The 15771-nt window shown below is 37.3% G+C and overlaps 1 protein-coding gene across 1 annotated transcript in view; it reads right to left on the bottom strand.

Moving 5' to 3' along the window:
• Positions 1-15771, bottom strand: part of STXBP5L (syntaxin binding protein 5 like) — a 304365-nt gene that overhangs the window by 95627 nt on the left and 192967 nt on the right. The window contains exon 20 of the mRNA XM_036243664.1: positions 15439-15510. Coding sequence (XP_036099557.1) covers positions 15439-15510 — 72 coding nt within the window. The remainder of the gene's footprint in view (positions 1-15438; positions 15511-15771) is intronic.

Genomic DNA, 15771 nt, shown 5'->3' on the forward strand with positions numbered 1-15771 from the left:
AAAGCCAGCGTTTATTATAATACATTTCATTTTCAAAATGTAATAGAATCTACAGATACTCTGTATACATTTTTGGGGGATACCCTGTATTTAGGTAATCCTATTTTGGGTGTTTATGAGAGTTATATACTCTTGTTAGATTGATCCCTTTATCACCATGAAATGCTCTTTGTCTCTTGTTATAGCCATTGTGTTAAAATCTATCTTGTCTGACATAAGTATTGCTACCCCAACCTTTTCTTAAAATTTCCATTGGTATAAATTATTTTTTAACATTCCTATACTCATCTGTGCATGTTTTTCAATATGAAGTGGGTCTCTTTTAGGTAGCATATGTATATGAATCTTGTTTTTTTTTATCCTCACCCGAGGATATTTTTCCATTTTTTGTACAGATAGAGTGGGAGGGAGAGAGAGGAAGGGAGAGAGAGAGAGAAACATCGACGTGAAGGGACACATCGAGTGGCTGCCACCCGCACGACCAACCAGGGCCGGGGACAAACTGCAACCGAAGTACGTGCCCTTAGCGGGAACGAACCCGGGTCTCTCCGGACCGCAGGCCGACGCTCTAACCGCTGAGCCAAATCTTGGTTTTTTTTCTTATCCATTCAGCTACCCTATGTCCTTTAATAGGAGTATTTGGTCCATTTACATTTAAAATAATTATTGATAGGTGTGTATTTATAGGAATATGACTGTTTTTCATTATTTTGAAATTCTTCTCTTTTTCTTATTCTCCAGGTCTCTTCTTTGTTAAATTTAATTAAATTATTGTTGTTACAGAGGTTTCTCCCCACCCTCCCATCCCACCCTGGCCCCCAAGGATTATTGTCTATGTCCATTGGTTATACATATATGTATACAAGTTCTTTGGCTTATCTCATCCCTCCCCCCTGCCCCCCTTCTCTGAGGTTTGTCTATCTAAACAGTACTCCTTTCTGTGTCTTTGGGTCTATTTTGTTCATCAGCTTAGTTTGTTCATTATATTCCACAAATAAGTGAGATCTGTGGTATTTGCCTGTCTCCAATTGGCTTATTTCACTTAGCATAATTCTTTCCAGATCCCTCCATGTCATATCAAAAGATAAAATATCTTTCTTTCTTACAGCTGCATAGTGTACCATGGTGTATATGTACCACAGCTTTTTTATCCACTTATCTATTGGTGGACACTTGGGCTGTTTCCAGATCTTAGAAATTGTAAATAGTGCTGCTATGAACATAGGGGTACATATATTCTTTCTGATTGGTGTTTCAGGCTTCTTAGGTATATTCCTAGAAGTGGGATCACTGGGTCAAATGGCAGTTCCATTTTAAATTTTTTGAGGAAACACCATATTGTTTTCCATAGTGGCCACACCAGTCTTCCCACCAGCAGTATACTAGAGTCCCCTTTTCTCCACACCCTCACCAGCACTTGTTGTTTAATGATTTGTTGATGGCAGCCATTCTGGTAGGTGTGAGGTGATACCTCATAGTCAGGGCCCTCATAGTCATTTTAATTTGCATCTCTCTGATTAGTGACACTGAGCATTTCTTAACATGTCTCTTGGCCATTTGTATGTATTGTTTGGAGAGGTGTCTATTTAGGTCCTCTGCCCATTTTTTAATGGATTCTTTGTCTTTCTTTTATTGAATTGTATGAGTATATGTTTTGAAAATTAACCCATTATCTGATGTTTCATTGGCAATTATGCTCTCCCATATAGTGGTTCTTTTTCCATTTTGATGGTTGTTTCTTTTGCTGTGTAGAAGCTTTTTAGTTTGATGTAGTACCATGAATTAATATTTTCCTTTATTTATCTTGCCTTAGGCGTTGTATCAGTGAAAATTCTGCTGCGTGTGTTGTCTGAGATTTGTTGCCTACATTTTCTTCTAGGATTTTTATGTATTCACGAGTCATGTTTTAGTCTTTTATCCATTTTGAGTTAATTCTTGTGTATGGTGTAAGTTGGTGGTCTACTTTCATTTTGTTGCATGTAGCTTGCACAATTTTTCCAACACCATTTATGAAAGAGGCTGTCTTTACTCCATCGTATGCTCTTTCCATCTTTGTCAAATATTAATTGAGCATAATGACATGGGTCAATTTCCAGGTTCTCTGTTCTGTTCCATTGATCTATATACCTGTTCTTGTGCCAGTACTAGGCTGTTTTGATTACACTCGCTTTGTAGTGTTGCCTGATGTCCAGTATTGTGATCCTTCCTATTTAGTTCTTCTTTTTCAAGATTGCTGTGGCTATTTGGAGTGTTTTTTGGTTCCATATAAACTTTAGGAGTATTTGTTTTAGTTCTGTGAAATATGTCATTGGTATTTTAATGGGAATTGCACTGAATCTATAGAATGCTTTGGGCAGTATGGACATTTTAATGATGTTAATTCTTCTAATCCAGAAAAAAGGTGTATGTTCCACTTTTTTATATCTTCCTCTATTTCTTTTTTCAGTCACCTGTAGTTTTCTGCGAATAGGTCATTTACTTCTTTGGTTAAGTTTATTCTTGGGTATCTTTATCTTTTTGCTGCAATGGTAAATGGGATTTTTTTAAGTTTCTCTTTCTGTGAGTTCATCATTGGTGTATAAGAATGCCATTGATTTTTTTATGTTAATTTTGTATCCTGCCACATTGCCAAATTTATTTATTAAATCTAGTAGATTGTTGATGGAGTCTTTAGGGTTTTCTGTGTACAGCATCATGTAATCTGCAAATAATGACAGTTTCACTTCCTTTTTTCTCATTTGGATCCCTTGTTTGTTTTTTTCATGTCTAATTGCTGTGGCTAAGACTTCCAGTACTATGTTAAATAAGAGTGGCAAAAGTGGGCATCCCTGTCTTGTTCCTGTTCTCAAGGAAAATGCTTTCAGTTTCTGCACACTGAGTATAATGTTGGCTGTAGTTTTTCATATGTGGCCTTTATTATGTTGCAATATGATCCCTCTATTCCCACATTGTTGAGCATTTTTATCAGAAATGGGTGCTGGATTTTGTTGAATGCTTTTTCAGCCTCTATTGATACAGTCGTATGGTTTCTATCTTTTATTTTGTTTATGTGGCGTTATCATATTTATTGATTTGTGAATATTGTACCAGACTTGCATCCTTGAAATGAATCCCACTTGTTCTTGGTGAGTAATTTTTTTAATGTATTGCTGGATCCAATTTGCTAGTATTTTGTTCAGGATTTTGGCATCTATGTTCATCAGGAATATTGGCCTATAGTTTTCTGAGTTTATAGTGTCTCTATCTGGTTTTGGAATTAGAATTATGCTGGCCTCATAAGTCGAGTTTGGAAGTCTTCCTTCTTGAATTTTTTGGAATAGTTTGAGGAGAATGGGTGTTAGTTCTTCTTTGAATGTTTAGTAAAACCCAACCTTGAAGTAGTCCAGGCCCAGGCTTTTGTTTGCTGGGAGTTTCTTGATTACATCTTCAATTTCCTTAGTTGTTATTGGTCTTTTCAAGTTTTCTATCTCTTCTCAGGCAAGTTTTGGGAGACTGTGATTCTGGAAATTTGTCCATTTTGTCTAGGTTGTCCAATTTACTGTCATATAATTGTTCATAGTATTTGTTAATGATCCTTGGTATTTCTGTGGTGTCAGTTGTTACTTCTCTTTCTTTTCTGATTTTGTTTATTTGGGTCCTCTCTCTTTGTTTCTTGGTGAGTCTAGCTAAGGGTCCATCAATCTTGTTTATTTTTTCAAGGAACCAGATCTTCGTTTCATTGATATTTTGAATTGTATTTTTGCTTTCTATGTTGTTCATTTCTGCTCTGATATTTACAATTCCTTTTCTTCTACTTGCTATGGGTTTTTCTTTTTGTTTGCTTTCTAGTTCTTTAAGTTGTGAGGTTAGATAGTCAATTAGAGATTTTTCTTGTTTCTTGAAGTAAGCCAGTAGTGCTAGGAACTTCCCTCTCTGGACTGCTTTCGCTGCATCCCACAGATTTTGTGTAGTTGTGTGTTCATTTTCATTGTTTCTAGGAAGTTTTTAATTTCTTCTTTGATCTTCCCTGTTTAATAATATGTTATTTAGCCTCCATGTGTTCAAATGTCTTTGCATGTTTTTGTTGTAATTGATTTCTAGTTTCATGCCACTGTGATCTGAGAAGATGCCTGATAAGGTTTCAATCTTCTTGAACTTGTAGAGACTCAGTTTGTGTCCTAATATGTGGTCTATCTTTGAGAATGTCCCATGTGCACTTGAGAAGAATGTGAATTCTGCAGTTTTGGGGTGTAATTCTCTGTAGATATCTATTAAATCCATTTGATGGTGCATCATTTAGAGACACTGTTTCCTTGTTAATTATTTTTTCTAGAAGATCTATCCAGTGATGTCAGAGGGTTGTTGAAGTACCTTGCTATGACTGTGTTGTTGTTGATTCCTTCTTTATGTCCTCCAGGAGTTTTTAAATGTATTTTGGTGCTCCTATATTGGGTGCATATATGTTTACCAAGGTTATATCTTTCTGTTGGATAGAGCCTTTCAATATTATGTAGTGGCCTTCTTTGTCTTTAGTTATGACCTTATTTTATCTTGTATGAGTACTGCTACCCCAGCTCTTTTTTCCACCCCTTCACTTTCTTTTTTTTATCCTCGAGGACATTTTTCCATTTTTTGTTCAGATAGAGTGGGAGGGAGGGAGAGGAAGAGAGAAACATCAACGTAAAAGGGACACATTGAGTGATTGCCACTCGCATGACCCATCCAGGGCCGGGGACAAACTGCAACCGAGGTATGCGCCCTTAGCAGAAATCGAACCTGGGTCTCTCTGGACCGCAGGTCGACACTCTAATCACTGAGCCAAACCGGCCAGGGCCATCCCTTCACTTTCAACCTATGTGAGTCTTTTGTTGTGAGATGGGTCTCTTGTAAACAACATATATATCAGTCATGCTTACTTATCCATTCATCTACTCTGTGTCTTTTGATCAGAGTGTTTAATCCATTTACATCTAAGGTTATAATTGATATGTACTTATGTATTGCTATTTTTATTTATTGTGGTTATCTTTTTCTTCCTATTTCTTCTGCTAATTACAGCTGTCCTTTTAACATTTCTTGCAGTGCTGTTTTGGGGCTGATGTATTCCCTTAGCCTTTTTTTTTTTAGGTCTGGGAAGCTCTTTATTTCATCTTTTTTTCCTCTTTATTGATTGTAGAGAGAAAGGAAGGAAGGGGGAGAGAGAGACAGAAACATTGATGAGAGAGAACATCGATTGGCCACCTCCTGCATGCCCTATACTGGGGATTTAGCCCACAACCTGGGCATGTGCCGTGACTGGGAATTGAACCAGCAACCTCTTCATGCATGGGTCAATGCTCAACCACTAAGCCATACCTGCCAGGCTCACCTTCTATTTTGAATGATAACCTTGCTAGATAGAGTAGTCTTGGATTCAGACTGCTCTCTTCTCTTTCATGTTGATTACTTTTTAGAGCAGCGGTTCTCAACCTGTGGGTCGCAACGCCTTTGGGGGTTGAACCACTGTTTCACAGGGGTTGCCTAAGACATAACAGTAGCAAAATGACAATTATGACGTAGCAACAAAAATAATTTTATGGTTGGGGGTCACCACAACATGAGGAACTGTATTAAAGGGTCGCAGCATTAGGAAGGTTGAGAACCACCGTAAATGTGTTCTGTTTGGATTCCATTCTCTATATTTCAGTAATATATCATGGATTTTTCAGTTTGTGGTTACAATGTGCTTTGTATATACCAAGCTATGTTTATAGCAGCTTATTTTAATTTTGATGGTCAAGTAATTTCTAAAACATTCTAAAATCACTACAACTTTTAGTTATCGCCTCCATGTTATGATTTTATTATTTTTTTACATTTGTGTTTATCCCTTGATTTATTGTTACTACACAGGATCTTCCTACTTTTGACTTTTAACCTTTGTACTAGAGTGTTATATTTGGTTAATCCACTGGTTTAATTATTTGCCTTTGTTAGTGAGAATCTTTTTCTGTCCTTATTTCTTATTTATATTTTTCTTTTTTCCTTAAAAATCTCTTTAACATTTCTTACAACATTGGTTTAGTGGTGATAAACACATTTAGCTTTTTCTTGTCTGGGAAAATCTTCATTTCTCTTTCAATTCTCAATGATAGCTTTGCTTGGTAGAGTAGTCTTGGTTGTAGGTGTTTGCTTTTATCACTGAACATTTCATGCCACTCCTTTCTGGACTGCAATGTTTCTGTACTGATTTTCTCACTACTTTTAAAATTATCTCTTTGTCTTTAACCTTTGGCATTTTAATTATGATATGCTGTGGTGTGGGCCTCTTAGGATTCATGTTATTTGGCACTCTCTGGGCTTCCTGGACTTGTGTATTTATTTAATTTGCCAGGTTAAGGTAGTTTTCAGCCATTATTTCTTCAAATAGGTTTTCAATCCCTTGGTTCGTTTTTTTCTAGTATCCCTGTGATGTGACTGTTGGTATGCTTGATGTTGTCCCAGAGGTCACTTAAACTATCCTGTTTATTTTTTTGTTTTGTTTTTTGTTTTTTTATTCCTTTGTTTCTTTTTGTTCTGATTGGGTGTTCTGTACTATATAGTCTTCCAGTTGCTGATTTGATCCTCTGCTTTATCTAATGTGATATTAATTCCCTCTAATGTAGTCTTCATTTGTGACTTGTTCTTTTCTACTTTTTTTTTTTATGGTTTGTTGAGGTTCTCACTGAATACATTTATTTTTCCCCTAAGTTCATAGAGCATCCTTATACCCAATTTTTTGAACTTTACTTCTGGTAGATGCTTGTCTCCATTTCATTTTTCTGGAGTTTTGTCCTATTTCATTTGGGACATATTTCCTTTTTTCCTTATTTTGGTTAACTCCGTGAGTTTGTTTCTATGTAATACATAGATTTGTTACATCTCCCAGTCTTGGCAGAGTGGCCTTATGTAATTGAAGTCCTGTGAGGCCCAGTGGTGCAGTCTCCCTGTTTACCTGAACTGGTGCTCCAGAAATGACCCTGTACAAATTGAGTGTGCCCTCCTGTTATAGTTGAGTCTTGACTGGTTTTGGCACATTAGTAGCTGGTATTGGTACTCAGACTAACTAGGAAATCTGTCCATAACTATAGCAGATAAGCTATATTATAGTGTCTGACCCCACAAAGCAGGAGTCATTTTATTGGGGCTCTGGTGCTAGTCAAGTCCACCCTTTGAGTTTGTTGTTTGTGTAGTTGGTTGGTTGCTGCTCTGGTGTGGTCTGAGGCTTGTTCCCTGGTATGTTGGTTCTGGAGCTTTGGGGGAGTGACTCTGGTGTAGGCCAAGGTAATATATAATTTGTGCCTAGTTTGGAGCTGCCTGGTGGGCACTACAAAGTAATTTGCAGTTGGTTGCTGCTAGTGCTTGGCTTGGAGGTGCTTGAAAGTGGTTATGCTGTGAACTGATGCTGGCTACCACTAGTGCTGGGCTTGCTGCCTTTTGATTGATACCACAATGTGATAAGCCCAGCTGCCACTTCTGACCTTTCAGTTGACACTCCATTCCAAGCCAACACTGAGCACAACTTATGCCAGGCTTGGGGGCCCCTGATGAGAGGTACAATGCAAGTTGAGACTGATTACCACTTGTGCTAGGCTTGGGCTATTTAGCAAAAGGTATAGAGCATGCCATGGCTAGATGTTGCCTGTTAGGAATTTGTGAACCTTTGATAGATTTCTGGAAAATTTGCAATGTGAGTCAAGGCAGGCCACTAGTGTAGAAAAGCTGCTGGAGGCTGCTCAGGCAAGGCACATAAATTTGGTGGGGTGATGTCTCATGGAATCTCTAGGGTGGGGCAAATGGTGTTAGCAATGTTAATAGAGAGCTCAGATTTGACCCACTTGAGCCTGCTGGTTGGATGAGGAGGCTCAACAAGGGAGCAAGCACTTGCCAGTGCTTCTGTTCCTGGAAAGAGCTGTCCTGATCCCTGCCCCTCCAGCCCTCACCCTGAAGCAAGTCAATTCAGTTCCTTCCCATACATCCCTGGCTGTTGTCAAGCTGATGGCTCTGCACTGGAGCCCAGCGAATGATTTTGTGAAGAAGTGAGTCCATGCATGGGCCCCTCAAGAGGAACACCGTGGATCCCAGCAGCCATCCATCTCACTCTGAAGCAGTCACCACTGGTTTTCACAGCCAGATGTTATGAAGATACCTCTTACTGGTGTCCTGGGCTGGGGATTGAGGAGTGGGGCAGGACCCTTCATTCCTCAGAGGGAACCTCCACAGCTGAAAGAGGCCCTCCAATTTTTAATTGCCTTGCTGTGGGTGTGGGACCTGCCTATTTCTCATCTACATCTGTCCTACCAGTCTCGTGTGGCTTCTTTATATCCTTAGTTATAGAACTCTGTTCGGGTACTCTTTAGGTGGTTCTCAATGATGCTTGTTTTATAGTTTAGTTATGATTTTGATGTCATCATGGAAGGAGGAAAGCACAGCATTTACCTACTCTGACATTTTGACCAGAAATGATCTTTTTCCTTTGGATGTTCTGGTTTTCTTTAGTGCCTTGTTTGGGTTCTTTTCTCTTAATTATTTGTGTATTATTGTACATTTTTGTGTGTGGATACCATAAGGTTCATATATATCCATCTATATTTATAGCAGTCTAGCCCTGGCCAGTCTTGCTCAGTGGTTAGAGCGTCGGCCTGCGGTCCGGAGAGACCCGGGTTCGGTTCCCGCTAAGGGCATGTACCTTGGTTGCAGTTTGTCCCCGGCCCTGGTTGGTCGTGCTGGTGGCAGCCACTCGATGTGTCCCTTCACATCGATGTTTCTCTCTCTCCCTTCCTCTCTCTCCCTCCCACGCTATCTGTACAAAAAATGGAAAAATATCCTCAGGTGAGGATAAAAAAAAAAAAAAAAAAAAATAGCAGTCTATTTGGAGCTGATAGGTTGTTATGTCAAATGTATTCTAAAAGCACTAAATTTTTACTACTTCCACCTCACTTTGTTTTCGATGTCATATTTGAAATCTTTGTTTGTGTATCCATTACTATTTACTGTAGTTATAATTTATTTTGATACTTTTACCTTTTAACCTTGATATTAGATTTTTAAGTGGTTGATTCACTGGGTTTCTTATATACTTGCCTTTACCAGGAAGACTTTTTCTTTCCTGGACTATCTTATTTCTAGTTATGGCCTTTTCTTTTCTGCATAAAGAAGAATCTTTATCATTTCTTGTAAAGCCAGTTTAGTGGTGGTGAATTCCTTTAGTTTTTGCTTGTTTGGGAAACTCACCTTCAGTTCTGAATGATAACCTTGTCAGATCGAGTATTATAGGTTATAGGTTCCTTTCTTTCAGCACCTTAAATATTTCCTGCAACTTCCTTCTGAACTGTAAAGTTGCTGGTGAGAAATCAGCTGATAGCCTCACTAGGTTTCCCTTGTGAGTTGTCATTTCCTTCTTGCTGCCTTCAAGATTGTCTCTACATCCTTAACCTTTGCCATTTTTTACAAACTGTCTTTGTGTGGGCTTCTTTGAGTTCAGCTTGTTTGAAACTCCCTGTCCTTCATCAACCTAGATGTCTGTTTCTTTCCCCAGATTAGGAAAATTTTCCTCCATTAAATCTTCAAATATACTCTCTCCACCCTGCCTTTTTTCACTCTTCTTCTGAAATCTCTATTATGCAAATGTTAGAGTGCTTGATATTTCTCCAAAAATGATGAGTATCCTGTTTTTAAAATTATGTTTTCATTTTAATGTTCTGACTGGGTGATTTCTACTATTCTGTCTTCCAGGTTGCTAATTCATTCTTTTCTATTAACTAATTGCTGTTGATTCCTTCTAATGTATTTTTTATTTTATTTTATTTTTTTCATTTCGGCTACTGTATTATTCTTCTCTGATCAGTTCATTATATTTTCTAACTCTTTTTTGAAGATGTCTCTGAGTCCTAGTCTCAATTTTGTTGAGCATCCTTATGACCATTTCTTTGAATTTTTTATCAGGCAAATTAGTTATCTCTGTTTCATTAGGGTTTTTCCCCAGCATTTTCTCTTATTCCTTCATTTGGGTCATATTCTTCTGTCTCCCCATTTTGTTTGACTTTCTGTTTGTTCCTTTGCGTTAGATGACATAGCTGTCTCTATCAATCCTGAAAAAGTGCTCTGTATGGACTGTGTGCCAGATGATTTTAGTAGTCAGGGGCAGTGTGTGCAGTTACTGGTGAGCCACCTAGTTACAAAGAGTGGCTTCCTGATGGAGCAGTCTGGTGTACACATGTGTTTAGTAACTCCCTGTTGTTCTGGCTGCCCATAGCCAGAAAGGAGTCTGGGTGAGGCAGCCTGATGTGTGCATGGTTCCTTGCCCTTCTGATCTGGATTATGCTGCCTGGTATGTGTGCAGCATGCCCTACTGCTTTAATTGTCTGTTACCCGAGCTTGGTCTGGGTGGGGCAGCCCTGTGTGCATGTACTACAGCACTTTGCTAGTTCTGCACTTTCTCCAGGCAAGACAGTCCTAAGTGCTCATGCAGTAGTGCCCATAAGTTCCGTATGCTCTCCAGGTCGGGCAGCCCTACCCTCACTCACAGAAGCACCCCTTTAGTTTTATACTTTCTCTTGATTGGGTAGCTCTGTGGATATGCACAATAGCACTTTACTAGCTTCATATTTTCTCTGCGTGGAAGAGCCGTGTGTGCACATCCCAGTGGATGCACAAAACAGCACCCTGTCATACTTGCTGCATCAATCTCAAGGTAGAGGGGCTCCATGTGTGTGTACCATAATACCCTCCTTTTCCTGCTGGAAGTAGCCCAGGAGGGGTTGCTGGAGATATATTGCGGTAGCCCTGAAGATCAGCCAGGGACCTGTCTGCTATCCATGTGCAGGGAAAATGTCAACAATGGTGCTTACTGGTTCCTCTGGTCTTAAAGAACTCCCTCAGCTCCCAGAGAGCTCTGTTTCCAAACCTCTTTGTGGTCTCGTTTGTTGTGTAGAAGTTGTTCATTTGGCCCTCCGTTGCTCTAAGGAGAAACTGCTGTAAATATAGGTGTGCATCCGATGTGTTCTTGGGAGAGGGTGAGATTAGGTCCTCCTTCACCACTATTGGCACCATGTCCCAACACTGTTCTTTTAAAAAGCTGTTTTGGCTATTCTAAATCCTTTGCATTTCTTTATGGATTTTAAAATAAGTTTTTCAATTTCTATTAAATGTCTGCTCAACTTTTATCGGGACTGTATTGTGACAAAGATCAATTAGGAGAGAATTGACATCTTAATACTGTCAAGTCTTTGAAACATAAACATGGTGTAATTCTATTTTTTTAGGTCTTAAATATTTCTTAGCAATGTTTTCTAGTTTTCAACATATGGGTCTTTCAAATCTGTTGCTTAATTTTTTACTAAGCGTTTCATATTTCCATGCCATTATAAATGGTATTTTAAATTTCAGATTTTATGCTGTGGGTAGAATGAAATAAAATGGATTTTCATATATTGACCTTATATTCTGCATTTTGTTAAATTCACTTATTAGTTTTAGCAGCTTTTATTTTGGTAGATTTTATTACATTTTTCTTCATAGATTATCATGTTGTCAATGAAAAAAGGCTATTTAATGTCAATTAATAAGATAACTCATTTCTTTTCTTACCTGACTACACTGGCTAGAATCTCCAGTATGTTAACTAGAAGTGGATGCAAATTATAACTTTTTTCTAGTCTGGCTGGTGGGAATAGATACTATTTCCTTTGTTTGAGTTTGAGCACTGTTTCCTTAAATTCTTTCAGACAGGTATTTACCTGTCCCTGGTTAGTTTAACGATATGTATGTGTTAACTGTATTTTATTTGAGGAGGAAACTATGAATCTTTGGGATCCCATCCTTGTGAACTGTAGCTGCTTTGGTTTTCCTGGTTTCTCATCCCCATCTCTTCAACTCGAGGAGTTGACTGGTTTTCTCCTGGTTTTCCCCTCTTCCCTCTGCTGCAGTCTAGAAATTCTCTCAGGGCAGTAATCAGGTGTGGTTGCAGGCTTCACATTTTTTCCCCATCTGTAGAGATTATTGTTTTTCATTGCAAGATTTCCTATGTCTTAAAACCAAAAAAGGTTTCATTTGTGATGTCTGTTTTTAGTTTGTTTTGGGCACTAGATTAAATCTGATTCCTGTTAGTTTATCTTTCTTTGAAGTGGAAATCCAAAACTTTGTCCAAATCTTATCTTGTAGAGAATCACTTACATGTTTCATCCTCAGATAGGCCCTTCCTTCCTTGACACTCATTTTCCTCTTTCATAACACTGCTACTTAAAAAAAAATTATTTCAGTATATCTATGGAATGAATAAAATTTTTTAAATGTATGGTTAACCATAATTTTTGCTGTTTCTTCCTTGAAGTATTCCTTCTTTTCTTATTATTTCTTTACCATTCCCCACACTCTGAAAAACCCATGCAGTGAAAGAAGGAAAATATAGGTAGACCTGAGACATTTTAAAGTCTTCCATCAATTGGTTGTGGTTCTGGTATTTAACCTCTTTGCGGCTTGGTTCATTTTCTATTAAAATGACAATGTCTAATGTTTATAGAAGTGCTTTTACAAACATTAACCAAGAAAAGTTCTAAAAGTCTCTAAGGGAGATAGGCATTATAATTTTTACTTTATAATTAAAAAACATCACTCAGAGCAGTTAAATGACTTGATTAAAAATGTAATGAGCAGATAAGAAACAGAAAAGGAAAAAATTGATATAAAACTGTTGACCCCACATCTGTTGCTGTTTCTGAAGCTTTTCACTGCTTCTATAGATTGTAATCTGTAAGATACAGAGGTTTCCTTTTTAAAGGATTAGGGAAGTCAGCTCCTTGGAGCCTAACCTATGTTATAAGATGACCAGTGAAAAACCTCAGGAAAAGACTGCAATTAAATGTTTCTTAAAATGAAAAGTATAAGGTTCAAAACAGAATGTATATCTCTTTGATAACAAATTGGATTTTTGAGAACATCTTGTCCAATCTCTTCGATTGTGAAAAAATAATTTAAAATTGTTTCATTTTTTAATATATGATTTCAGCAATTGTGGTAAAAGTTAAAAAAGTGTTTTCTGATTATAAAATAATGAAATTGGTTTATAATGCATCTAAAACTTGAAGAGACACTTGGAGACATAGGATATGAAATCACTTTTGCATCACGCAGTTCTAAATTTGGTTCCCACTTATTCTGTGTGACTATGAGAAACTACTTTCATTTCTTTTAACTTCAATTTCTTACCTATAAAAGGACCTACTAATATATCTTCCTGAAAGGGTTATAATTACTATGAAATATAACACCCAAATTGCCAAGCACAAGCCCAGAACATAATAGACACTCAATGGAATTGGGTTGAATTTCCTCAAATAGGGACAATGAAGATATGCTTTTCTAACTGCTAGGAAACAATTCATGAAAAGGCTGTACAGTCTCTATTATAATAAAATAAACTGTTGAAATGTAATCAGGTTATATTATACAATAGCTATACTTAAAAGCTAAATTTTGTTAAAATTTATTTTTAAAAGCAAATTCCAGGTTATACCTTCAAGGCATTAAAGAATCAGTCTCTTGCCCTGGCCAGTTTGGCTCAGCGGTTGGCGCGTCGGCCTGCGGTACAGAGAGACCCAGGTTCGGTTCCCGCTAAGGGCACGTACCTCGGTTGCAGTTTGTCCCCGGCCCTGGTTGGTCGTGCGGGTGGCAGCCACTCGATGTGTCCCTACACATCGATGTTTCTCTCTCTCTCTGTTCCTCTCTCTCCCTCCCGCTCTATCTGAACAAAAAATGGAAAATGTCCTCGGGTGAGGATAAAAAAAAAAAAAAAAGAATCAGTCTCTTATCAAAATATATGATGTAGATTATCAACAGAAATTTGCTTTCAAATCTCAGGGCTTGTCTGAGCCCCTTTGGAGCCTACAGGTAGAGACATGTAGGATCTCTTTACAGCCTTGTAATGACTTGATTTTATCTGTCTTGACATTTTAAAATTTTGTTTAGAAAAAACTGTGATTCCTTTTGCAGAATTCCAGTGAACCCAGTAGCTACAGAAGCTACTTCTGCTCTCATTTGTCAAATCTGAAAAGTCTCCTGACTCTTCAGGTGAGCAAAAAGAATCTGTTGTCATTTTCTATCCCACAATGATTATCTTTTACTTACTCATCTCATACTTGTGCTGGATATAGAGGACATAAAATTTTAAATATTGTTCTTCAGGTTCTTGTCACACATTTGGAAAGGTAGAACCTATGCATAAAAGTTAGTAAACATACAAACAAATCTAGGTTACGTACCAACTAAGTGGTTCTAACACTACTGTGTACAAACCTGTACACATTTAAATAAAGGAACTGGGATAACAGAAAGCAGTAGAAGGCAACATAGATATCAGTGTTCTAGTCACAAGACACCAGGAACAGAGGCAACAGAAAGCACCCCAAAGGGGTTGCTCTGCTAGAGTAGAAAGCTAGAAAATAATTATGAGCAAAAATAAGTCACCCTCTGGGCATTCCCAGAAAAATTTTAAGGATTTCACAGAGACAGACTTACTGGAGAAATAACAAGGTTTTAGTTTTTTACAAGTGATGTGGTTCCATTAGTATGTACAAGTTGGTGAGGTGAAGTGTGAAGAAATTCAAAAATACAAACAATATACATGTGTATGCATATGTATGTTTTATACAAATGTGAGACATCTTTTATATATTGTTATGGAACATGCTTTTAAACATAACATTGATTTTTACTATTGAAAAACATCTTCCTATGTCAATAAATATCCACCCATAATATCACTAGTATCATTTCCACCTTTAATCATACCCTTATTCCCTTCTCTTTCTGTATCAATTTTTAGAATTGCTCACTTTACCTCTTCAGATTTGCATTTGCTACCATGGTAAATAATAATAGTATTGACTCTTTTATTTGTGACCTTAACTCCCCAACTTCACATTGTTTGGTACCTAAAATCACTATAGAAATGTGTTTGGGTATTCTATTTTAATAAAAGCATCAGAATTTAGGAATACATAGCTATCTCTGAAAAACTTAATTACTTAGAAAAATGAAATATTGTGGCCTTGGTTAGAATAATTTTATAAAATGGCCAAAGGCATACAGTTTCCAAAATAAGAGAGTATTCAATTATTATTGATACTGTTATATCAGGTTTCTTATTTATAAGGACACTATGGCTCTTCCTCTTCAGAACAAAAGACAAGAAACTCTTGGACTAATAGGACATGGTTTGAAATAAACACTGAAACAATGGATATGAGTAAATGGGTCATGACAATAACTATTTGAAATATTTATATAATTTAAAAATTATCAGGCTGCACTTCCACAACAAAACAAAAATTTGCATGCATGCTGAATGTGTTTTAAAAAACACATTACTGAGCACAGATGTATGGACTGGACTTGAGCATTATGACTTAAAAATGCTATTTGCCTAACCTTAATAGAACTTACTCTGATAGGAAGTACGGATCCGTTTCGTTAAATCAGGATAAAAGTTAGAGAGGCCACGCATGCAAAAGTTGTCTTTGGAACATGCCAGAACACCAGCATCAGCAGCAGGCAGGGGAAAGAGAGAGAAAGAGTCTAAAGTGAAAGGAAGTGATAGCATACCAGAATCTAGAACAGCCAAGATGAAAAAATTGCAAGTTTAGGTAATCAAATTAGAAGATATTAACAAAATAAATCAATTAGAAAGTAAAATGTGATAGATGAATGATGAGAATGCTGTAGTAATTTTATTTAATCAAATATCTTATAAAAATAGTTGGCATATTTATGTTATGT

This window comes from Molossus molossus, unplaced genomic scaffold (assembly GCF_014108415.1).
Source record: "Molossus molossus isolate mMolMol1 unplaced genomic scaffold, mMolMol1.p scaffold_m16_p_5, whole genome shotgun sequence".
Taxonomy (NCBI): Eukaryota; Metazoa; Chordata; class Mammalia; order Chiroptera; family Molossidae; genus Molossus; species Molossus molossus.